The sequence below is a fragment of the Hylobates moloch genome, unplaced genomic scaffold (assembly GCF_009828535.3).
Source record: "Hylobates moloch isolate HMO894 unplaced genomic scaffold, HMol_V3 SCAFFOLD_3, whole genome shotgun sequence".
In the NCBI taxonomy this organism is placed as follows: domain Eukaryota; kingdom Metazoa; phylum Chordata; class Mammalia; order Primates; family Hylobatidae; genus Hylobates; species Hylobates moloch.
The window spans coordinates 62,248,580-62,276,020 of NW_026652278.1; the positions used below are offsets into that span (position 1 = coordinate 62,248,580).

The 27,441-nt window shown below is 33.0% G+C and overlaps 2 protein-coding genes across 3 annotated transcripts in view; one reads left to right on the plus strand and one right to left on the minus strand.

Annotated features, from left to right (window-relative positions):
- The window catches only part of LRRTM3 (leucine rich repeat transmembrane neuronal 3), a 178,749-nt gene extending 172,565 nt beyond the window's left edge, over positions 1-6,184 (plus strand). The window contains exon 3 of one of the 2 annotated variants that reach the window (XR_009212789.1): positions 5,810-5,958. Coding sequence is in view for 1 of the 2 variants with exons in the window: in XM_032138316.2 (XP_031994207.1) it covers positions 5,810-6,019 (210 nt within the window). In the remaining variant the exon portion in view is untranslated. Of the gene's footprint in view, positions 1-5,809 lie in introns of both variants that reach the window. The other variant, XM_032138316.2, reaches the window with a different exon arrangement.
- Positions 1-27,441, minus strand: part of CTNNA3 (catenin alpha 3) — a 1,859,096-nt gene that overhangs the window by 1,253,848 nt on the left and 577,807 nt on the right. The window lies entirely within an intron of this gene.

Below are 27,441 nucleotides of genomic sequence, written 5' to 3' on the forward strand. Positions count from 1 at the left end.
GGGCAATAAGTAGATTAAGCTGACTTAATCTAATAAGTATTCCCTAGAACAAAATAGGGACCAAGGAAGAGGAACCAGTTTGTATTCAGAGATAATGAGCTCAGTTTGAAACAAATTTAAAGACAAATTAGAGAAATATCATTAACTAGAAGAAGACTGAAATGCCTATTTCTTATTTTATATGTTAGTAGGTAGAAATAAACTCAACTGAAAACCCCTTAAGTTTAGTAGATGAAAAATAAAAGTAAGATAATACACCTCTGAATTTCAAGATAAAATGCAGAAAAATATCTTGATAGTGGTAAGGGCTACATCTAGAAAACTGAATTTCTTCATTAAGAAGTCTGTTTCACTGTATGCAGATGATCAAAAATGATATTTACAAAAACCGTAAAATATCATCTTTTCAACAACCTAGAGAGTTAGAAAACTTACTAGATAACATTCAGCCTTACAAAAATGGGAAGATTTCCCCTGTGATATATGAGGAGAGCATGAGAATTCTCTCAATCAGTAGAAATATTTATACGTACTAAAATCTCTATTCGGAAATAACACTTACCAAGCAAACTAGAGAGAGAATTCTAGAGAAGGAAAACATAGCTTTTTTGTTATTCCTTCACAAAAGAAGACTATCATTTTCTGCTCTTCAGAGTATTTTGTACTTCAAAAATAATCTTTTCTATCCAACAGAAGAGATTCTTGAGTGACCTTAACCAACTAATTATGAGAAATTCATATGAATGTTCATACATATACACAGATATTTGTACAAATATACCTAGATATTACTTACATAGTTAATATGTGGTAAAAATTATTATTTACTTAATCACAGCTTAGAAACTTTAAAAAACTATTCTTTTCCTTTATAATCACAAACTCAAATATTACATATGAATGGGAGAAAGACCATTAGTAATTAGTTATTTTTAATCATCTAACTTTGTAGTTTTTATGTGAAAGGTACATGGCATTGATGTTGATACGAGACAGTGATATGAGACTTGGCACATCACTGGGAAATTACTGCTAGGGCAAATATCACTGATGTCAAGACACTACTAGTTTAGCAGAATCAAAATTTTTCCTAAGGGAATTTCCTAACTAATGGGTCAGTTACTACTACTCATTATTACAATAGCATATAATGATTTTCTTAGCTCAGAGTATACATAATAATGCTTTCTAGAGAGTAAGTTTTTATATCCCTGAATCTCCGCAATTCATAGCCTTAAGAATAATTACCTTTCTTGGAAAACAGTGATTTAGAGGATTAAAAGAAACCAGAAGTAATGATAAATAGGAGTTTAGCAGGGTAAATTCATGGAAAGAAACTTAACTCTCAAAACATATGACAAGAAGATTCAATGGACACTTTAAATAGAGCCTTCCAACAAAAGATCTGGAGAAGCAAATGCCTTATTAGGTTTAAATTTCCTATTCCCCTTCCCTGAGCCTATTCCAACTAGCTAGTTCAGACACCTAGGGTAACTGTTTATTTTATGAAATAATGTATTTGGGTAATGTTCAGTTAGGTTGACTAAGTCATTTATTGTCAAAATGGGATGATAAGCATAAATTGGGACTGTACTGTTGAACACCCTAATAGCAGGAGAGACCATGTTAATAAAAATTGCTAAAAATGGAGAAATAGAGAGAGGTTACTGTGAAAGAAAGAAAAGAATAAAAGGACCCGAGGTCACTTGATGGTTATGTGAAGAGAACGGAATTTACTGTGAGTTGGTGACAGGAAGGGATCTACAAGGTTGAGTCAAATAGATTTTTTTTAATGCCAGCTGGTAGCCTCTCCATTACTACCCAGCGACCAGTCATTTTTTGGTGCAAGGACATACCCCCCCAACAAAACTGAAACTACCCCCAACAGAAGATTGCTGAATTCACAGTCGTTGCCCAAACCTCTGCATCAGGTATTTACCCTGGTGTGAAAAACACCATATGCGGATTTTAATTTCTTATCATTTTAGATTTAGTTTATTTGAAACATAAATAGGTTTCATCCTAGTCACACTCCTTTTTCAAATTATGGCACTATCACAAACTGTCATTTGCCATATTCTCAAACAACTGACTATAATTTGAAAGGGACAGATAATCTCTTCATGGAAGAACCAAAGAATACCTCTTAAGGTAATACCGTGATGTCAGGCAGCAGGTAGTGCACTGCTACTTGAGGAGAAAATGTGTTGCACACTTAGCATCTGACTTCCTACTTGAATTAACTTATGTAAAGCCTAATACCCTACGCTGAGTAAGTAATCAACATATGATGTTGATATAGAGAAGAAAAGACATTACAAACAATATATGTAATATTTTTCATGAGGAAGACTTGCTCTGACAAAGAAGTAATTTTCTCATTATAAATAATTAGAAGCAAAAATATCCCTCCCTTACAAATTTAGATAATAGAGATTATTTTTAGTTTTATTAAATTTAGGAATCAATGGATTCCTAAATGGATATCCTACATGGATATTCTAACGAAATAAGTATTTCCAGATAGCAGGGCCTTTTAGTGTCATCTCATTAAACAGTGAACTAGGTCTTTTAAATTTAAGTAAAATTTATTTTCATTCTACATATTTTAAAATACATAATAGCAATTGTATTTAATGTAAATATCTAGTGAATTATTATTTATAGTAAATGGGGGAACAGTGTATAATTAAAAAGAAAATTACTGAACATATTCTATACCTAAATCACTTGGTCCTTCCACTGATATTTAGGTTCTTCATATTGTCAAGCATGGTGCCTCATATATCATACAGCTTCAATAATTTTTATCCATCTGATTAGCCACAAAAGAATAAACATAAAAATAAAACAAAAAAAAAACCTTGTACTACATCTGTGTAAAATACTTAGAAATTAAAAATTGAGGAAGAAATGACTTAAAGTTAACCAAATATTTTATATATTAAAAAATTATCTTACTTGACATTCCAATAAAATTGTCAGTGCAAAATATTCATAATTCAACAAAGACCTGAACACAATTTGAAAAATTTATGAGTAAAGGTACACACATGTGCATACATATACCATATCATGTATCTATCCATAGGTATGTATACTATATTTACATGAATCTTATATAGACATCATGAGTATGTAAAAGTGGTCCAAAACCGATGTATCACCAAAATTTGCATTTGCCATACCTGATTTAAATGATTTTGAAACTATAAGTAATTGGCTTTAAGTTTATACATACATGTGTATATACATATGTTTATATATTATATATGTATCTGTATGTGTGTACCCCTATATATACACATGGGTATATATCCAATGCTAACTCTCTTAAATTTTCAAAATCATTTAGGTCAACCTGGGAAAAATCTACGGTGATGTTGTATTCAGATATGGCTAGCTGTTACATTCTACCTACTGATACATCTTACTATGTTATTTTATTGTTAATAAGGTAGAATCAACTTTAAAATGCACTCTCAATTACATGGAAATGATATATGTTAAACATTCACATTGCTTATAAGTTCAATCCTAATTTCAGAAATATTAAAATGTGAAAAAATGTGTATTTATAATAAAACAGTATAATCATGGCATAAAGTATTTCAAAATAAGACATATCCAACAGTAAGAAACTCACTAAAGAAAATAATATGTGGGATTTTTAAAATAGATCATCAGAGCTATTTAATTGATAATGGTTCAAAATAGGACTTGAACTCTGCGTGTCAGTCAGTAGCCTCGATATGTTAAATCAAGCAGGAAATTGTGTGTGCACACACACACACAGAATAAACGTATCATGGTTTTTTATTTTTCATAAATCATGACCATAGAAATTACAAATTATTCACAGTAGAGTTAATTCCAAGTAAGCCAGAAATGATTCTGCATATATGAGGCATAAGTTTCCGTGATGAATAAGAACAAATATATAAAATCCTACAGACATATGACCCATAACACATTACAGAGCACTGATTTCCCAGAGGATAATGTAAAACTCTTGTACTCAGTAACAGTTCTATTTTTGTTCTCTTCTATAACTCAAATCTATTCATGCTGCACATTTACTTTTACATAAAAATATATTTTAGTTATCTGGCCTATTTCATCTGTGACAACAAGATTCTTATTTATTTTAAATGGAAGTATCCTATTTTATTACTAAGCATTTTCTTTATGATCTTTCAGTTGCCTTGACCATTTTTTAAAGTGTATGATATCTTTCATTCACACATCAGATAACTTCATGTTTTAAATCTTAAAAATCCACATAAATAGGAAGAGTTACTCCGGAATTTCATTTAATGAACTGGATTATATTTCTCTCTCTAAGAACTAAGCTCTCTATATTTTATAGCTGAAATATTCATATTATAAGCAAATAATCTTAAAAGAAGTGATTAGTTTTATTTTTTATTTTTTGATTACTTTTATTAAAGAGATAAACGGTAATATTTGCTCCAGGAATTTTCACTGAAGTAGAAACACATGTAAGTAGAACTGTAGGGATGGAAACAGAAGTGGCAAAGATGGTTCTAATGCATGGAGAGAAGGGGAAAGAATGTAAAGATGCAGTTAATAAAAAAAGAATACCTAGGCCTTCTATTTTTCTTAGCGTTGTACTCTAATCTCAGCTGAGATCAGAAAGGAATTTAGTCTGATGTGCTCAAACAAATATACATTCTATCTGTTCACCAAACAAGAATGGCAGAAGCTTTTATCCTCCAGAGAATTTAACAGCATGAATTAGTAATTAGGATATTAAACCAAGATCAGGACTGAAGGTTCCTGAAGTCTGCCTACTTTTTAGGACAAGTTTTTATCTTATTGAAAAAGAAATGGGAAATATCTCTAGACTTTGACATCTGATTATATTTCAGGCTTCCCTTTGTCTGTAACATGTATGTTTCCCTTCTTCTCACCATAGTCATGCTTGCTTTTTCCCTCACCTTTAGAACTTGATTTCTTTAGTTGGCAAGGGAGTCCCTTCCTCATGTATACTACTGGTTCCTTCAAACTAGCATCATCCTTTGATGCTTTTTGGACCTTCATAGGAACCATAGATTTTTCCTGGGAATTCTCTAAGCTCATCTAAATTTTAGATATATGGACCAAACTACAGACATTAATATTTTAAGGAATCTTTATGATAAAATAAATATTAAGAAGTTATGGGTAAGAATAGCCAGAATGGCTTCTCTAGATAATTTTCTTCTGCAATGGTTATTGAAGTGTGGTGTGTGGATTAATAGCCCAGCATCATATAGGAACTTGTAAGAAATATGGATTCCAGGACCTATCCCAGACCTACTGGATGAAAAACTTGGCTGGCAGGGGGTTGACTAGTTAAAGAAGTGGGTGGTGATTTTCATCAATGCTAAAGTTTGAGAATCACTCTTGTTCTATTGTATCCTAACCAAATAATAGGATAATTAACACTAATAATAATAATAACAGTGTTTATCAGTTCTAAAAATACAATTATTTTCCCAGTCAGGGAAAGCAATTTTCTGACTATTCCAATAAATCTTTTATCATTTTCAGAACCACGTAGGCTACTACTTATCTGAATCTTCTAGTAAAGAATTAAGCAGTTTCATCCCAGGATTTAAAACTGTTGCACTGATCTCACTATATGAGAATAGGGGCATTAGTGGGATAATGCGGGGACACCTAGGCCACAGGGCCACAGATATAACCATGGAGGTTAGTCAAGTCAGCACTTCAGTCTCTAAATCTTTCCCCTAAAGTTGTCTATATTTTTATAACTGACTTTTCTCGTGTCATTTTTCCCCAGATACCTTTATCAATGAATGTGTCAACCTTTCTGGCATACGACCAGCCCACAATAAGTTACTGTGGGGTGCATCATGAACTTCTCTCCCATAAGTCCTTTGAAACGAATGCACAGGAAGATACGATGGAAACACACCTAGAGACTGAGCTGGACCTGAGCACAATCACAACAGCTGGCCGAATCAGTGACCATAAACAGCAGCTAGCTTAACTGAGATCACTGGTAGCCAGGGGTTGCTACCAAACTTTGTAACCTCAAGGACAAAATGAGGAAGATGTGTTCATTGTGGACTCTAAAAACAAAACACAAAATCCCCTGTTCAAATAAACAAAAAATCCAAGATTGATTCATGAAATAAAGAAGACATGAATTGTTTTAAGTCTACACTTTGTAATTAGCTAAGTTGTGCAGTATTTTTTGACTTAAACAGAGTATGACCCTGAAAAATAAAACAATCTTTTTTTTCAAAACTCATCCTACCTACCTGTAAAAACTGTACAAAGCTAATGTATTTTTCATATTGTAAAGTTTCAATTGTAGAAACAACTGGTATGTACAGTACCATAATTTAATTACATTTTACTTTAAAAACTTTACATATTTCAGTTTCTAAAATTTTAAATTAACAAAAATTATTTCTTGTGTTATTCAGAGTTACTCAGTTTTGTAAGGACTGTTTTGTTACTGCTTTTTTGCCCAGAAACCTTGACTCTAAAATTCTGTGCTGTGCGAAACATGCACGATTTTTATTATGCTTACTGCGTAGAATTTTATCTACTTGTTCCAGAAATAATACATTAACCAAAAAGGATTTAATTGTTCAGACTTGTAAGAGGTTCTTCAACTACATAGACAGGTTTTTCTTAAAAATGAAAAAAAATCAAAGATTTTTTTAACAGTTCTCAGACTTAACTGTTGCCTTGAATTACAGCCTAGTTTCTAAGCAGTGAAATGTAATGATAAAGAGGGATATTTTAACATACTTCCGAATGAATGACTCATTATTTCATTCTTTTGAGTAACCATTGTTAAGGGTTGGGGGAAAGCATGGACAAAACATCACTGGAAGCAAAGGCTGTAACCACAGCAACAGACTTTGTGATACAGTTAAAAGGTGCAGCTGCCAGTGACAAATAAAAACTTTTGTTACATCTCATTATTTGCAGGCCAAGGTGGGAGTATAGTGCATAATAATTGTACAGTAGCAATTTTTATCCTAATTAACCCATAGCGGTTTACGTAAAAGTAACCATCAGTCAGTGCAACGTGTGCCTGGTTATTAAGACAACTTTTTATTTAGAACTGTGAGACCAGTATTTTGGAAACATTTCAAAGGAAACATATGAGGTTTTTTTTGCATTGTGCACTACATCATTTCTCTCCTGAGGAAGAATTTTAAACATGTACAGCTCATTCAATATAGATATGAGCCATGGTGGAGAACTTTATCACTCAAGTAGACTGTAAACATCCTTAATATGTTCTAAATTGTTTATATTGCTATCCATAATGGGATTCACTTCCAAATTATCAAAGAAATAACTCAGAGTAATTTGACACCAGCCCAGATCATATATTGATTATACGATTGTATTATAAAGTTAATTCAAATCAAATTAAGAAAACCTGAGTCTTCAGAAGCTGAAATAATCAACTTGTTTGTGCTGTTTGCTTGACATAGGTTATTGTCTGAAACTAGTGTTACTTTATCAATAGTAATCATGCATTCTTGTGTTTTTTTTTTTAATAGAAAACTGCAAGTTTCAATTACTGTTGCACTAGAAGCGCTTTTTATGTTGTCATTTTATATTCATGCCATCAAAAGTAGATTGACAATACATCAGTCTAACAGGGGTCAATCAAAACAATGAAGAAAAGAATAACTGAAAACAATGTCAAACTTTTAAATTTTTATCTCTTCCAAAGAAAGTATATCTATAAAATCTAGTTTTATGCAGGTTTGTCACAGCAAATTTAAAAGCAGCTTCAAGAATGAACTTAAAAACTGTGGAGTAAATTTTTGTTGAAAATATATAAAGTCAGAAAGAAAAAAGATGTAAATGTTGGAAGAAGCAAATTCTATTACTAATTCAAATGAAACTAAATGTCAAACAGTACTTGTGTCAACTATTTAGCATCCCAGATTTTGTAACATATTTTGCATAAATTATTTGCTATTCAAAACTTTTGTCATTTTAAGTCTAATTTTAATCTTTATGTTATCCATTTTCTAATTGCCTTGTGATGTATTATTCTTATTCTTAATTCTCTACATTGAAATTTGGCTTTACGTCGTTAGCGAATTTATAAAGGGTTATAAAGCTATGATTTGTGAGTCTAAAATCAAATGCAAAATTTTATTTATTATGTAAACCAAAATGTCATTTGCAAGTTTTCTCATTAGAAGTTGTCCTTGCAAAGATAGAAAAGGAAGAATTAATTTGTGTCAGCAAGCACAAATTAACATATTTGTTAATAAATAGGTTTATCTGCTAATAAACCTATTTCTAGACACAGTCAAATTGATAATGATTTTTAGAAATGTTAAGGTTCCAAGGAGTCTTACAAGTGTATGCCCTTGATTTCCTGAAGGAAACCACTTTCTTTCTTAAATATTTTAAATTCATCTAAAGTGAACAACTATAAATAGAAACAATCACCTTGGAACCCCAGCTCTGTGCAACCAAGGCCCTAAGCTACACCAAATAAGCCAGGAATTTTGAGACTTCTCATCTTTAAATTCAACCAAAAGGGTCTTTAACAAGAAAAAAAAATGCTGGATGATGATTATTATTATTTTTGCTTAATTTTTATTCTGCCATGTCCAGGTTAAGGGTGAGGGTGGTAACAATCTGAAAGACTGTGTCTGGAATCTTTATCACATATTTCCAATTTATTTCAGTTTTTGTCTAAAATTTGCATTTCTAATCTTTCTTTTTCAGCATTCGATAATCTCCCATTTCCTCCTTCTAACTCCTATTCCTATGTCTCCCTTCCTGTCTATTCCTCACCGATTTAAACAACTGAAATGTTTACTTATGTTTGGAGTTGAAAAATGGAGAGTTTGACCCAGCATGGTTACAATAACAGCCAGCAGCTGCAGCAAACCATAAAGCTATGCAGTGTTTTGAAGTTCACAAACCACATTTTACATAAATTATTTCATTTTGTCATCATAACAACCCTATAAAGACACATTGATCTCAAAGAAGTTGAGCCCTCACCCCAAAACACAGGGCTAATAATTGGTGCAGTTGAATTATTCTCAAAATTTACAGGCTGTTAGTCTTTCCACTGTACTAAAAGATTTCTTTCTCTGATCAGAGCCAGAGAACTTCCAGAGATAATGGATAGAATGAAAGAATATATATATATTCATGTTGTTTAGTAATCCCTATTTTAATTCAATTCTCCATCTGTAAAATATTAGCTAACTGAAGTATTTCTGTGTTTTACTCTGGGCTCTCACATTAAAACTCTGTTCAAAAAGTTTAACAAGTCACATATTTCTTAACATACAAGTTCATTTGTGAATGTGCAGAACAGATGCTCCCAAGATGTGGATTGCATGTAGGCCCCAAGGTACAGACATAAAATCAAAGAAGCACAAGGAAAGAAACCCCAAGAAAAAAAACCAAAGACCTTCTAAATTGAGACTGCATAATTATAAAAGAGATCCATAGTACAGGGTTGAACACATGTTCAACACTTTGTCAACTGAACACATGTTCAATTCGGAGCTAATTAGGAAGACATATAAAATTCTTTTTCTTTTTTTCTTTTGGCAAGATTTCTTCTTAAACCATGAAATTTTTTTTTTACTTGTAATAATAGAGAACAATTTTCTCCATTCTCCTTATAAGAAAAATAAAATATAATTCATCCAAATTGATGTATAGAACCTAAAACATATGCTAACTTGCAAATAATATATTTTACTGATCAACTCATTTTGTCAAGTCTCTATTTCTAGTCCCTCCTGAATGTTTTGGAAAACCATGAAACTATACAGATTTTTAATACAAATTACATTTTTACAAGTAAAGAAAACATTCCCAAATTTAACACTCAAGACTAATCACATAATCCTATTTTGAACTCAGATCTCTCTGACTCCATAGACTGCTTAGAAATAGTAAAATCTCTTTGCAAAAAATATTTTCTAAAATAAAACTATTGTATATGAGAGTAAAAATATATTTGCTTTTGATTGTTCCTGACTGGAAGACAGATATCATCTCTCAAACTAAACACTCAAAATAAGAAACTGAATGCATGAAAACCAATACCTGATGTGAATTGTTGTTATTAAACTGTATAAAAGAAATGCAGATGTTCTGGGTATGTCAGAGCATGCGAAAAAAGAGGTTATGGGACTGGCAGGTATTTGGCCTCAGGAGAAAAGGCGAAAAATTTCCAGAATAGATATAATAACATCTTATATTGGCACAGCTCTTAACAGTTTATAATGCTGGGTAATATAACAATCTTCTAATTCATCAAAAAGTCTCAAGGTGCAGATGAATTGGTCTTGCAATAAGAAAGAGCTTCCAGCTCCTCCCACGACCTTCCCAATTTTCCCCAACTGTCCCTAAATAGGGAGGTGCCAAGGGCAAAGGACCCAGGAGCAATGCTTTCAAAATTCTGATTTACCCCAAAGGTAGGGTACCTGGACAATCAACAATTGGGCTTCATTTTATCATCAACATTAATGGGAAAGAAATGTTTGAAAATTTAAAACCAAGCAAACACACACACACACACACACACACACACACGAAAGTGGTGGTGGGTCTTTTTTGAAGGTCTCTCATGACTTGCATTATATTTTATTGTGAGATAGGAGGCAACTTATATTTAATTTATTTAGGGTAAAATTTACGTTTTAAAAAGTCCACCATTGACTTTTTTATTCTATGAAGGACAGTGATCTTACAGCAGCAGAGTGCCTCAGCCATCTAGGACTTAGGCTACTAAGTTTCTTCCTCCTAGCTCTCATTTATAAATTTTGTGTTATATGATATTTCTCTTCCTGAAAAGGTGAGTGAAAATTTGTTTTGTGTAAATCAAATAATATTTCAAATGTATCAAGAGACTTTGTGATAAAGGAACCTTGAAATTGTTTTCTAATCTAAAATATTACCCGCTAATTTATCTTTTTTAAATTGATTTCCATATATCTTGTGTTATTATAACACAGCACACTTGTAATGCATGGTTTAAAGGTTCTGCAAGACAGTCTTTGCCTCAGTCTGTAGGAAATGATGGTCTGACTCCAGGTTTTCAGTTGGTCGATATGAGCAGTTTCAGTCATTTTCTCTTACTGACTTTATCTGGATTAATATGGAAAATAGTAGTAAGACAACATGGATGGATAAATTTGACAAATAATTTTATTTGTTTAAAATTTTGCCACCTATTATATCTTGAAGTTACTATTAAGAGGTCAAGTTGACTCCAAATCCCTTGTGTCAATACTAGATTTACTGAATCAGAATCACTGGGATGGATCTCAAAATATGCATTAAGACATGACTGAGGTGATACTAATGCATGCTAAGTTTTGAAAAATATTGCTCAAATGAATTTACTTTTCCCAAATCATTCAATTGCTTTCTATTCTAATGTAAAATTGTGAATTCTTGTGCTTTCCCATATCAATGTGAATCTAGTTTTCTAAGCCTGACTGAACATTTTTCTTGACTGAGGAAAGCATACCAAAAAACAACTATACATAAAATGCTCAGGTTGCTTCCTGACAGACTGTTGTTTATAGATTTTATTCCCCATTAACTCTTTCGAGAGGCATATCTGAAAACAGTCTTAAGGCAGCTAGGTTTGTTACTTGTTAGTTGCACCCATGAATATAACAAATGAAAAGCTGGAAGTGGGGAGAAAGGCAGGAAGTAAATTATGATGTATCAGCCACTATGCCCTCGTCTCATTTTTTAAATCATTTTAGGAAAGAAGTATAACCACAATTTTAAAGAAAGGAAAATAGGGCTCATAGTAATTAAATAACTTGCCAAGGCTCACACAGTGGAGTTGAAGATTCAAATCTAGATTTGTTAGGCTCTAAGGATGTGCTCCTACCCCCACCATGGCATATTTTCAAAAGTGAGAAGAGATTATAATCAATACAATGAGGCTTATATATATTAATGGGGGGGGGGGGGATACTAAACACAGCAGAAAAAGAATTTGCCTATTTCCAAACAGAAATATTATCTTACACTGTGTAGAGACTTCCTTCAATATCCTAAACCAGCAGCCTAATAGAAAAAAAAACAATATTTTCTTGAAGTTTTATACATGGTTTCCTAAAAAGAGTAGACATTTGAAAGAAAAGTCCTTCAAAACATAAATACCCCTGAATATTGATGTCATATTTTTATTTCCAATCATCTTAGCTCTTTTATAAATTTACAGCCAAAATTACAGCCAAAATTGATAAAGAAGTATCAATAATATAACCTTCAACTGGCCGAAAAAAAGAGGTGATGTCGCCAATTTTAGCAAAAACTATATGGATGAATGGTCAATAAAGTCACCAAGTACAAATGACAAGGTGAAGAAAAACACCAGTAATCTATGGTCACAAACTGTAACTGGCAATGACATGGCTTGGGCTACAGAATATTTCCTGTGAGTGATTTTAAATGGCAATATTCCTTATAGGAGTATTATAACTTACACAGATGATATGGGATCTGGAAGCACACTACATCAAAAGAGGCTGAAAAGATAACCTTTGTAACAAGGCAGACTCTACTTGTCCTACTCAGAATGTAATATGTAGTTTAAATATAAAATAAATATCATTTCCTTGTTTCATTACTATGTGGAGATGGACAAATAAAATTATTTTTTGAAATTTATTTTTAAACTCACATCTTGAAAAACATCTTCCTCAGTCTCGGCTATTCACAAATGATTCTTAAATAGTCTCTCGACTCCATTAGTGTCTCAGGAGCTTTTTATTAAAGCACTGAGTTATCTCTTCTATCTCTCCCTGAACTCCACAAGTGCAAGTAATCCCATTGGTTTAATTACATTGGCATTTTACTCCATCACAGGATCTGAACATATAGCATCCATGAAAAACATACTTCTATAATACACACAGCATTCAAGAGCCAGTAAATCACTCTGTAAGTCATGCCTCCTACTAAAAATGATCACGTCTATAACTGTGATAAAAACTAGGCTATAAATTTAAAACAATAAATCCAGCAAAGAGAGAAATTCTAGCACCCTGGATCTAATATCATTGTGTCTTCTCATTCTGGCACCATTACCACCATACAGAAATGTTATCTGAAATATCTAGAATAATTCTGATTGTGGACAACAAAGATGCTCCTGGTATCTGGGTTGAAGATGTGGTAAAAAACAACAAAGAAGACAAAAATTACACATACCAAGGTAAGTGAAGGGAATGTGATTTATTATTAAATAATCTGCAAGTAATTTTAAAAACTAAGACCCATTATTAAAATTTACAATAACATTTATGCCATCAAGTGTCATCATAAAGGCTAACGTGGATATTGAGGATAAAAGAGAAATGTGGCATTTGTGATGGCATACATATTAGATGATTGATAGATAGATATAGATAGATAAGTAGATAGATGGAATTAATTCTATCAAAAGAGAGACTAAGAATAAAAATTAGTCCAAGAACTATTTCTATTATTTCTCTAGAGAGAAACTGAATAGACAGGGAAAAAGATTTAAACTAAATGCTACATGATCTTTCCAAGGTCAAATTTGAAATGATCCAAAACTATAAACTCTGAATTGCTGCTTCAACCATATGAGTAATTACATTAATTCACATACACCTAGTCAAGATCTGATGTTGAGAAATGAATTGTAATTTTAAATATACTCCATCTGTTCTTGCTGTTTTACATCAATGATATATTTGCTTTCAATTACAGATCCATAAATATAATGCCCTAAACAGTCTGATGAAAATGTGGTGAAAGATTGGTTACCGCTGTTTTTCTCTTCTATCATAAGACAATTATCAGAGTGGAATGGCCACCACAATGGGGAGCTGGAAATATGATTTTTAACGTCCTCTCTAGAGGTCTTATTTTATATTCATTTATAAAATAAGAAAATTATTGCCTTGAGGCAAAAGCCTGAGAGCCCATACCAGCTCTAGTCTGACAACACTTATACCAGAGAGGTCTAGGGAAAGACACTGAACATCTCTGAACTTGCATGTTATCTGGAGAAAAGCTTGAGATCCTTGTGATGTCAACATTTTTTCACCTTTGGATGTGACGGAAACTTAAGTTCAGTGTATTGGACATCCTTCAAAACTCCCTGCCAGTTTTCTCTTTAACAAACTTCAAACCTGAGTTTTTTGAGCCAACATTGGCTTTGACACGCAACTATTTAACAATGAACCCTTGTTACACTTCATCATTTTGTGGAAGAATTACATAATTGGGGTTGTAGCCCTTAGCAGCTTTTCCCTTGCCTTTGGATCCAGTTATGGGATAAAATGTGTGAACTTGATATAGCACATTGGTAATACCACAGGGGGATTGGAAGAAGAGCCTTCTAGCAGATAAACATTTTATGTAATATAAAACTGAAATGTAATTTGGGGCCACTTCTTTTTAACTTAATAATCTGATATCGTTTTCAGATAACTGCATGCTTTTCTGCCACTGAGAATATAAATACTATTGTCTGTAATGAAAACATGGTTTTGCTGTCATATACTTTTGCTTTCTGAGGACAGATCTCAGACAACTGATTGTGTTCTGTAATTACCACAAAGAATGTCCATTTGTTTTCAGAAAGAATGGCTTAATGCCAAGCACTTTAAGACAAAATAACAACTAACACTTACTGAATGTTTACTTTTCTAAGCATTTTATGGGTGTTCATTCATTCAGTCAACATTAATATGGCAAACAGAATTAATAATAATCCTATGAAGTAGATACCATTGTTTTTCCCTTAGAAAGATAAGAAAAAGATGCACAAAGCAATTACATTACACATAGCTATTAAATTGTCCAGCAAGGATTCAAATCCAGTTGACTGATATATTGAAAAACTGACCCCTCTAACTGCTCATTTAAGGTCCACTGTATAGACCCCAATGTTAAGTTCAAAATTCTACCTATTTAAGGCTATCACTGAAGACATTTTTTCAATATAATTGATGTGTTTATTACATACCTAATATATGCCTATTGGAAGGTAAGAAAACTTTAGAGATACATGAGTGTATGATATAGTCCCTGTCCCCAAGGGACTTACAGTCTTAGCAAAGAGAAAAGACATCCATATTCAACAGAAATAAAATTCAAAAACTAAGTTTAATACCTGCAATCGTAAACAGCAGTTAGGAGAAGATAAAATCAAAGTTAATAAGTTTGTTGGGAATATCTCAAGGCAAAAGTGATAAATGACATAGAACTTAAAACTAGCAGTATTCAGATGGGCAAGACAAAGATGAGAGGGCAGTGAAGGGAGAATATTATATTTTTATTTACTGACATCTATTATTCCGATAGGATTTGTTAGATTCATGCTTCTCTGGAAGAGAAAGACCAGGCTCAATTTTTTGTCCTGATGGCCTAAAAGTTCAGAGCCAAATTTTACTCTAGCCACATTACATCTCTTGGCCTTTCTAGGCAAGCCTACATATTTCCCACATTTTTTCTGAACTCTAATTCTCTTTACATTTCTATTTTATCTTTTTGAGGTGGGGGAAAAGCATATTAATGCTTTGTTTAAAATGTTATGTCAGTTTCAATAAAATGTTCATAAAACATTTTGAAGACTGATCCAGGCAATGGCATTAATTTCAAATAATTATGTAAATTAAATCAAACAACTTTTTAGAAGCTAATAATTGTAGCATCCTCTGTCAAAATACTGTTTGGCACAAATGAAAACACAGCCTTCAGATTGATTGACTTTTTCTTTTCAACCTTTTTAGTCTTTATGTTAGTATTGGTGAATATTAACCAGAATTTTTATTTCAAAGAGTAAAAATAAAAATCATTTTTGATTGCTACATTTTACAAACAAAGAAACTACAGTAGAATATTATTAAAGACCATGATTAAAATCATTTAGGTGATAGTGAGACAGCCAGGTGTGAGGGGGTCCCTGGCAAAACTCCAAACCGGTCTGCACACTGGGAACGTGCACTCGCGTGCAGTCACACAGAGGTTGCAGTCCATTTGCAGCAAGGAAGAGCCTGGCCCCTCCTCTTCCTGTGTGGAACCTGGGATTCAAGCAGCCAAGCAGGAAGTACTCTAGCAGGGACTCTGGCCTTGCAGAGAGTCCCTGTTTCCCCCCTTTTCTCCCTTTTCACCCAATAAAACCCTGACTTACTCACCATTCAAATTGTCTGTGAACCTGAATTTTCCTGGCCATGGGACAAGAGGCCTGTCTTTAGCTGAAATAAGGAAAAGTCCTGCAACAATAGCAAATAGACTCGTACTAGAATGTACATTTACTTATAATTATTTTTCACTAGAGTGAAATATTTTTAATTTATGAATGCACTGACATTTAGGAATATGCAGAATTATTTCTGCCTTAAAAGTACAAATAATTGTCAGTAAAGTTGTCATTTAAAAAGTACAGTCAAATATATATATTTCTAATCAGAAACATGATACATAAGGAGCTACTTTAGTTTTTTTGAATTTTTTTAAAGTTGAGAAATATTCTCTTCATCAAATTCTGCTCATCACTTGGACTATTAATTTACAGTTACCTCTGTGATTATTTGGTAGATAAAAGTTTTCATTCACGGGTATTTGTTCAATGTGTCTTGTCTTCTATATATGCTATACTATATAATGATATTTTGATATTTTTAATTCAAATCAATAAATAAAATAAGCATTTATTTTTATTATGGTATTCCAGTGACTGTGATGTGAGACACAGTGATCAAATGCTTATAGTGAATAAGTAATTGTGGCTCAATGTGATATTTCTAAAAATGAAGTCTGTACATGATGCTGTGAAATGATCGGATTTGCTGAAAATCAGAAAAGCCCTCACAGAGTAAATGCTACTTGAGAAACTTTAGGTTTGCCATTTATAAAACTCAGGTCTGTCTACAGGCTCCACATCCAGCTCCTAACTAAAATTTAGAAGTCTTTAGATGTCTGTGGGTATTATCATCTGGAGAACTGGGACTCTGAAATAGTTTCTGAGTCTAGTATTCTCTCCATATAGCTACTCAGTTTTTTCTAGTATATATGTCAAATAAAATTTTGAAAAAATTACCCCTTCCCACAATCTTTTCAAATTAATCCTCAAATGAAAAGGATTCAATTTAGCTATTCCATGATAAATAAAAAATATGCAATTTTATTGAATAAACTTAAAGTAATTAATAAATAATGTACTGTCAGAAGTTTTCTGTTTTGTTTTGTTTGTAAAAATGTCCATTAAAATGATACCTATGTGGGTTAAAAAGCCTATAACACAATTCTAACTTCAGGAATATGTGACAACATGTAGAAAGGGTATATTGGGCTGTGCAATTTAAATTTTCATCACCTACAGGTTATGGCATAAGACTGATATGAAAATGAATGAGAATTAGGTTATATGTAGAGTCTTTTGTCTTTTGTTCTATTACTATCAAATATTTCATTTAAAAAGTAGGGAAAAAATCAGTAAGGTGGTGAATTTGCCTGATATACCAATAAGCACAGTTGTTTTGGAAGTTGTTTGGTACCACTGACTCTTTGCTTCTTTAAATAAGTATTTCTCTCCTTAACAAACACTTCTCTTTATGAGAATACCATTACTCTCAAAGGATTCCAATGTTTATTTTGTGCTTATGACACTTTTTAATTTAAATTTTCAGGAATGCACTTTGCATTAAGATGAACCAAAGTAGTATCAGTGAATTCAGCAACCAGTTCAAGGCATAGTTTTCTGATTTTCCTACTTAAGGAAATGAAGGCCAGGCGTGGTGGCTCACGCCTGTAATCCCAGCACTTTGGGAGGCCGAGGTGGGTGGATCACGAGGTCAAGAGATGGTGAAACCCCGCCTCTACTAAAAATACAAAAATTGGCTGGGCACAGTGGCCTGCGCCTGTAGTCCCAGCTACTCGGGAGGCTGAGGCAGGAGAATGGGGTGAACCCGGGAGGCGGAGCTTGCAGTGAGCCGAGATCGCGCCACTGCACTCCAGCCTGGGCAACAGAGAGAGACTCCATCTCAAAAAGAAAAGAAAAAGAAAGAAAAATAAAATGAATATATTTTAATTTTAGAATTTCAGAACGTATCCGTATTAACTCGAAGAAAGTTATCATGAATAATGCTATTTTAATGAATGCCGAGGGAATTGTGCCTAATATTCAAAAACACTCTTGAGGATTATGAAGAGTGTGCAGTATGGCAAAGACAGCCATGAGAATCCCCAATATATAAAATGTATACTGTATTCAAATAATTATTTCTCAAAAATATAAATTTTCACTCTAGATAGTTTTCTACAGGGTAGTACATGCTATGTGGTAGTAAATGAGCCTGTAAAACTGAACTCATTAGACAACAACTACTTCTATTAAATATCTAAAACATCCTTAATGTGAATGTTTTGAATTTATTTTTATATGTGTAGAGTCTATAATTTGTTAGTGACAATAAATTAAATTATAACAACCTTTAGATTTTTTAAGTTTCACAATTGTTCTGTATTCCAATTAAGAGGCTGAAAATCTAGTCTGGGAAACTCCACTTGGCTTACAAAAAAAAATCAATATGCTTTTTATTTCATGGGGCTCTGGGACTGTTAAGATTAGCGTGAAATACTGACATTTACACTCCTGAGTGGACTAGAAGGCGAGCAGGATGGAATGACGATGGCAAGTAATTGAACAATCGGACAGTTTCCAGAAAGGCTTTAAGAAATACTATTAAATCTCCATCTGCTGATTGAAAATTCCAGGTTCATAAGGTATCTTAGATGATCTCTACCTTTCCTTTTCAGGTTTGTACCCCACCTACTTTGCAAGAACCTGTGATAATTTTTTAATTAAAACATCTGCATAATTAAACATTTTAGGCTAATGATGACAAGAAGACAGGCCATATTTTATTACTTTTGTTGAACTGCCCAGTGTATATTACATTTGCTATAAATTAATTACTCAAAATCCTGCCTTGAAAATATCTGTTATAATTTTCAAAAAAAGAAAATAAGGAAAAGAGAAGAAATAGATTAAAAATTAAATCTTACACTTATAATGAGATGGTTCTAAGGAGGTAAGATTTAACCTAAATAAGTTTTCATTCCTTTGAATTAGTGGAATAAATACATCTTAAATTTCTCCATTCCATTAGGACAGATCACAGGTGAACTTGTTGAGGGAGTAAGCGAAGAACAGTTAGAGTTGCAGGGTCCTAAGTCAACCACAGGGAGAATAATATATTACTCTGCTTATTTCACTCTTCCTCTCCTCTTCACGTTTATGTCTTCTTCAGTATTTCCTTCTCAGTTTGAGTTTTATATAGCATATGACATACACATATGTGCCAACACAATGTGAGTGACAAGACTGGAAGAGGAAAAGCTTAATTTATCTTGAAAAATGAAATGTCCAATTATACAACATTATAGAGTGCTAATAGCTCACCAAATAACATAAATAAGATTATAATTCACTCAGTGCCAGACCTGACAACCAAACCTAGGTTCCAAAGTAAGTCTTTCTTTTTTTCAATAGATTGAATATACTAGAGGTTAAGAAAATTCACATAAGGCTGAATCTCCTCTTTAAAAAATCCTTTGACATTTTTCATAAAAACAGCTCTTTGCCCGTGGCTCAATTTAGGACTTTCACAAATCCTTTGAATAATGAAGGTCTTGGTTTTACATGACTGTTTATGTGTGGTATTCTATGAAAGGTCCAAAAGCTTGTTAAGGACAATTGCTAAAAAAATTAAAATATATCAAGATTATTTTTGTCAAGCCAATATGTGTTAGAAAGTTATCTATTGGAGTGTATTCCATATACTTAATATAATATTATTATAATAGATGGCAAGATAAAAAGAAATCCACTACAGGATATTCCCATTTCTCTCCAGAGTCATGGTATCACAGATAACACGCCAGTCTCCCCAGGATACCATTATAATTTAATACATGCAAAGCATCCATCTAATTTACCTGTTACTGATTAGGAAATTCCAATAGTAAGTTTCTCACCACAGCAAATCCTGAAGAACTAGCATTTAAGCTATTTCAATATGGGGTGAAAAAAATCATCATTTAGAAATAAAAGTACCAATGAGTAACAAATTATGTACAAGTCACTTTAGCACAGTATATTTCAATCACTTCAGTATTTTTAGCCTCCCAAAAAAAGTGTCAGAAATGAGGCATGAAAAGCTATTAAATGAATCATTCACATGTTGAATGGATGTTGTCGTCAGTTTGTTCTCTCAATGGAAATAATGAACAACTGATTTATTTATAACTGGTCATTATGATAATACACCTTCATGTTCCACCCTTTTCAATATATTATGGATATGTTATAACTGTCTTATTTTATACCTGATCTAAAATCATATGTTTCCATAAAAATTTCTTCTTTTCCAGGCTTTCCCTTAATTTTAATGTTCCTTTGGCTTGGGGTGTAATTAAAATGTTTTTACTGACTTGGTTCCCTTGTCTGTTTTTTTCCTTTCAATTTTCTGTCTTTTTGCCTGGTGGAATTTATCCATATCTTAAGTGTATGTAACTAGAGTCTGAAATATGAATTTTAAGTAGCTGCAGAATACATTTATGTAATCACTATAAAGTGAATCTTGTCAGCACTTATTTAGTCAAGTTTACCTTGTTTTCCTTCTGAGATAAAGGTAAGCAGAAAGGATAAAGTAAGATAATGGAAGCTGATCTGTATTTCAGAGAAAAATAATTCTTGGTCTTAAGAGTCAAGGCAAGAAGACTTCATTCGTTTTTCTTTCTTTTTATTTTTTTTTCTAAATTTCAGAGCAGAGAGGAACATTTCCTTTGAATGTTCCAATTCTAACACTATAATTAATTTTGCAGGGTTACATTCAACAATTTGTATGTTTTGCTGTATAACACTCTGTAAATGCACTGGACTCTTCCCTCAATCAGCAGTACACATTTATATAGGAAAAAGGCTTCAGGGATTTTCTTCTACATTTAATCAAAACTATTTTTGAGAAATACATCCATCACATTATGGAATATCATTTTTTTAAAAAAACATGTGAGTAATGTACTTCAGAGCTAGGTCTGGAAAAAAGATTCCCTTGGGAAATGGTTATGCTTCATCCCCAGTGAAGAGGCCTGTAACACATCCTGTCTTCTCTATACCTTTGCTCAGAAACCCAGAACTAGGTTACATTCGCTATCATGGTGATCATGTTAAAATTCCAATGGAGTGTCCCAGCTTTCTCCCTTGTAAATACTTTTTATATACTTTTTCTAATCCTGTTTTGTTAATCCTACATCATATGTCTTTTGTAATATGTTCTCTGAAATTAGAGAAGTAAAAGGTAGAAATGAGGAAATAAACCAGAGATACTATTCTTTAAAAGAATTTTTTTTTATTTTTACTGAAATGGTGGCATTATCTTAACTTTAGGATGCTAATTTTTTTCTTCCTAACATCATGCCCACATACCATTATCTCATCCCTGACTCATCTTTAAAGTTTTAGTTCCTTTATTTGCAATTTACATATAAGATGTGTGGAAAAACCCACAGATACACACTCACACAGCACTCTACTCTTCTCATATGCTGTTGTTCAGACATAAAGATCACTAAGCAAAATAGGAGATACATTTCAAGACTTTCTCCACTAGTAGAAACATATTCTCAGGTGATCGATTAGAGTCCAACAAGGTTTATTTTCAAAAGAGTCAGCAAGGGTTAGAAATGAAGTTCTCAACAATTTTTGTTTTTAAGAGACAGAGCCTTATTCTGTCACCCAGGCTGCAGTACAGTGGTATGATAATAGCTTACTGGGCTGGGATTGGAGGTGCAGACAGGCAGCTCAGAATAAGGGATTTAGGCTACCAGAGAAGGTGGAAGAACAAATGTTTGGATATAATTATCATGGTTTATTATCTACGAGGTGGAATTTGGCTAACTTTGTTAATAAAACAAGGTACAAATCATTTAATGACAACCTATAGACTTTTAGCTTACATTTAGAAAATACTTAAAAAGTATTTTTCCAGCCTGAGCAACATAGTGAGACCCCCATCTCTACAAAAAGTTTTTTAAAAAATTAGCTGGGCACGGTGGTGCACAACTGTAGTCCCAGCTACTCAGGAGGCTGGGGTGAGAGGATCACTGGAGCCCAGGAGTTTGAGGCTCCAGTGAGCTATGATCACACCACTGCACCTCAGTCTGGGTGACAGGGGGAGAACTCAAAAAAAAAAGTCAAAAAAGATATTAGATGCAAGAAAAGAAAAAAAATTAATGTATATCAAAATATTAAATTCTGTTCCCAATTATTATATAATTCCTATGTCACCAACTTTCTTTGAAAATTAAAGACTGGGCTGGGCGCGGTGGCTCACACCTGTAATCCTAGCACTTTGGGAGGCTGAGGCAGGCGGATCACGAGGTCAGGAGATCGAGACCATCCTAGCTAATGTGGTGAAACCCTGTCTCTACTAAAAATACAAAAAATTAGCTGGGCGTAGTGGTGGGTGCCTGTAGTCCCAGCTACTCGGGAGGCTAAGGCAGGAGAATGGTGTGAACCCGGGAGGCAGAGCTGGCAGTGAGCCAAGATCGTGCCACTGCACTCTAGCCTGGGGGTCAGAGCAAGACTCCGTCTCAAAAAATAAAAATAAAAATAAAAAAAAGAAAATTAAAGACTGAATTCGTACCGATGTACTAATTATATATCTATAATCAGTATATTTAATAAGTTAAAATTTTGGAATATAAGGCCTCTACATTTAGATATTCTTAGACAAGGTTCTGAATTATATTTCAATTCTGTTCAAAAAGTAAAATGGAGATGTAAAAACAGAGATATCTCCTCAATAGAGTGAAATTAATTTACAAATCTAAGCAATATAAAAATATGAGTAAAAATCTAATTTAATTGAATTATTAATAGTAAAGTTAGTCCATACAAAATGTATTTATTCTGGAGTCTCTGTAGATTTTTTTATTGTTTTTCCTGCTGCCATCAACTTTTGTTATACTATAAATATGGACGTAACTGTACCTACATAACTACCAGCACACACCTAAAATTAAATAAGAAATTTTAATCAGTAGTTCTTAATTTTTTTCTAATCCTAAGTACTTAAAGATATAACACACTATTAATAAATCACCATGGTGACAGTTCTCAAAGGTAGGTGTGTGTGTGTGTGTGTGTGTGTGTGTGTGTGTGTGTAGTATGTGGGGAAGGTGTCCTGGAGAGGATACAACCTTCTGTGATTTTCCTCTGCTAAGAATTAGCCCTGAAGGGTATAATTCAATTACCTCTTTTTTTAAAAATTCTCAGATCTTGGCTTGGGTCTGAAGCATGAATCATGTGGAGTCTAATGCAGCTTTGGGTCAACCCTGATCAAGAAGACCCCAGGAAGAGTGTGGGAAAATTTAAATTTGGATACCCCAGAGATGCGATTACGTATCTAAGAATCCTATATAGCCTGTCTTGTCGTATGCCATTTGTGTCAGCTCAGAACCTCCACAGTTCTTTCACAAATTCAGACCATATCTCTTGGAGCCACTTTTGTCCCTACACACCACTTTTGTCCCTACCTCTCTGGGCTAATATTTGACTAACTTCAAGATTATGTCAACACTAACTGTCTATGCCTCATGCAAAAGCCTCATGGAAGCAATTAATCTAACAACAGTGCAAACAAGACGACTATAATCACCCAGGTGATCATGAAAAAGACCATGAGGGAAAGAAAAATGAGATAGATTCTGGAAGCATGCTGTAGATGTTACATTTTTCAATAACAGGTTTACACCAATACTTTTAAAGAATTTTGTGATAGGAAATGGTTAAGAGGTTGGGGAGAGGAGGGCAAAAGTTGGGTCTTCAGATCCTACAAGCAGAAAGGGGCTCTCTTTTAGGTCAGAGCTGCTCTTTAGTTGTTTTGTAATAACATTTCGTCTGACACTTCCTAGGCCAAATATTTAAATAGACACCTCTAAAGAAGTTTAGCAATTTGATCCTCTCTGCTTGCTCATTTACATTATTTCTTTAAGTTACATTTCTGCTCAGTATTCCTATGCTTCATAGGTATTTGACAAAAAAAATTTAAAGAGTTATTTTTTCTTTGTTTTTTTTCTTTTTCTCTAGCATGCTAAAGAACAATGAGCCAGATGCAACTAGATGAGCCAACTATTCCCCAGGCATAACTCCTGGGGTCATATCAGTTGCATTTGCAGCAGTGATATAATAATTTACTATAAATGTCTTAAATTACAGCATTTGAACACGTGCCAGGAAATAATACTTTTCCCCAAAGCAGATGAATCATGAACCTGAAATACATAATGTACCTCAATGGCATTTAAAATTCTTCTAAGGAGTGACTTATTCAGATAATAGAATGTTGACCATTTGATTTGAGCGGTGACCTTCCAAAAGCAATGAATAGCAGCATTTCAATGATTTTCAAATGTTACTATCAAAAATAAAGTAAGATAAATATATAAAATAGATAAATATAGAAGCTTCTCTAGTAATGCCTCCCTTGGGAGGTAGGGAGCCTGGGAACCAACTTCAATAAGAATCTTAGCTTCTCTGCCCTTAGTTTTTGTAGAAGGGCCCTTCTCATATGTAGAATTTTGCCTATACTCTCCAAAACAGCTCAGGTATCTATGAGGGCATTTGGCTGAATTTGAGAGTTTGAGAGCAAGTGATATTAGATAAAGTTTACATAAAGGCTACAGTTAACATCACAGGACAACTCAGTTTATTTAGAACAGCCAGTGGAAATAAATCTAAGGATCGTAGCACCTAACCATCTGGAAGTCAGTTTTGAAAAAAAATATATATATAATATATAAAATATGCCTTATGATTTTGTTTATTTGATTTATATAGATCTATAAGTAAAATAAAAACTAAAAATTCTATAGCCATTACTTAATATGTGTATAAACACACATGTATATGCATATATATGTACATATTGTTGAGTCTACTAAACAGCGTGCTTCTAAATTTATTCATGCATTCAATAATATTTATTGAGAACTTACTATATTCAAGACACAATTAGAGATTTAAAATATTAATTAGATATAGCCGATGGTCTAAAAGAGGCTTAAATGTGATTCATCTCAAAATTATCAGAATAAATAAGACAGAAAATTTTAATTACTGGTAGTAAGAAACAAAGATGATGAAAACCTAAGCCAGGCTGCCGTGAATTGAACAATAGAGAAAAAGAGCCCTGGATCTGATCAGTTTGACCTTGATCAATGTCAGCTCACTACTTTGGGATTCTGCTTCTTTATCTGAAAAATAAGGGAAATTTAACCATGTGATCTTCAGAGTCCCTTCTGGCTCCAATATTTAAAAAAAAAAAAAACTATATTCCATAAGTATGATTTAAACCAGAAGGTTCAAACCTCATTCTTCACTTGCGATAGCTTCGCTGATGAATAGCAATGTCAGCCAACATTCCATCTCCTTTTCCCTTTCCTGCTCCAGTTTGATGGAGGTACCAGCTAGCAATAAAATAGCATTGAGGAGTTGGGACTCACAAAAAGAATTGTATCCAAAACCACAATACTGTGACCATAGAATTATTGTTTCTTTACCCTAACGTATTAAAAATAGCTGATGAAGAAAAACAATGAAAAGAAGACTGTAAACAAGTCGAATTTCAGAAAATACCTGGGAGACAAGTGTATAAATATTTTGTTTGAACTTTTTAAAAAAAATGAACATTCAAGTATTTCATTCAGAGTTTTTTAAATGTGCAAATTCAATTATAAAGCCATGATGATCACGAGATAAAAGGTAAAGTTTTATTATTAATTTGAAATGTCTTGGTTTGAAAAAAGTTTGATAGTAAAATCAAGGTTAAATGAAATATCATGAAGCTGTGCAATTAGGTTAATAATGAGGTGCCTCAGGGATCAGTCCTAGCACAGGTGTTCAATATATTTATTAATGACTTAGAAGAGTTCCGAATAATATGGATGCACATTTGGATGACTTCATAGATATTTATAGCAATCAAACTGGTAAATGACTGCTTTTCATGACCGATTCAAGAGCAATTATTTAACACATTACAGCAGATAATCAACAAGAGCAAATTAATGTGATGTGGGTGGAATTACCCAAGTTTTCTTAGCATGCTAATAACTGACTGAAATAGTTATTGCCTTTCAGGCAACAGTGGACACATCTAAGACATCTGTCCAGTAAACAGCACTTTAGGAAGAAAAGCATACTCAATAAAGGTTGGAATAAAGAATAATGCAAAAGAATTATCTAAATCAATAATTATTGCTGAAAATTTCTACACACCAGAGACTTGCTCTATTGAATGGCACTGTTGGGGAAGAATGTGGTTTCCCAAACCACACGCTAGGATTATCTGGTGTTTTAGCTGATGATTTTCTAAATAGTTTTCCATTATCATCCATTCCTCTCCAATATCCATTCACTGGTGTTCCCAGATGCCTCTCAGGCAGGAATAAAACTTAAAAGGACATGTCCTTCTCACTTCTGCTTTGCTCTGTTCTAAAGGATTTCATTGATGTTAACGTTTATGTTGAAGATCTCAAAGCTTTAGAAAAGTTAAAAGTCATCCCTTTTCACAAGAAAGATGGCATAACACTATTCAATAATAGCATGAACTCTATTATATCCTCCCCTTATCCCAAAGTTAATTATTGTCCATAGAAAGAAAACTTAAATGTAGCATCATTTCAGTTATAATTCATTCATTCCAAAATATTTTCTGAGTGCCTATTTTATCTAAAGCATAGTAGTAATAGAATAAAAATGATATTAATAAAAATATTTGGAGCCTGCCCTATAAAAGAACTTAGAAAGCTATGTCTCCCCTCTCATGAACTAAGCATTTCTCAATCCTAGTCCATATAAACTACACATAAATGTCATCAATTATATCATAATTTGAAATATATGAAAATTAATAAGAATCAGAACTGCTTATGTGGAAATATATAATAAAATTTTTAACCAAAGCATCATTTTCCGCTGCCATTTATCTTTTGTACCAGAGAAAATATTATGACCCCTGAGGTAAATTTTCTCATATGAAATATAACTTAGATACTTCTCCAAATTTTAGAGAAAAATACAATTTCTGGACTGTTTGGGACTAAGAAAGTAGGCCAATACAACTGGAGTAAAGCCAAATACTAACAAAAACATCAATTTGTTTTCATATTAGCTCTACAAAATTACCAACCAGCAAATCCACTGACAGAATGAAGATATGTGTGAAGTACTGAGAGTGAGAATTTTTCTTTTTCTTTTTTTGGAAGATTTGGTAAAGCATCTCTATTCTCTATTTATGTCCACCTTCAAATTTCAGATGTAAACATCTAAAGTAATATACCCATGATCACATAAGAATTCATAGACTTTCAGAATCT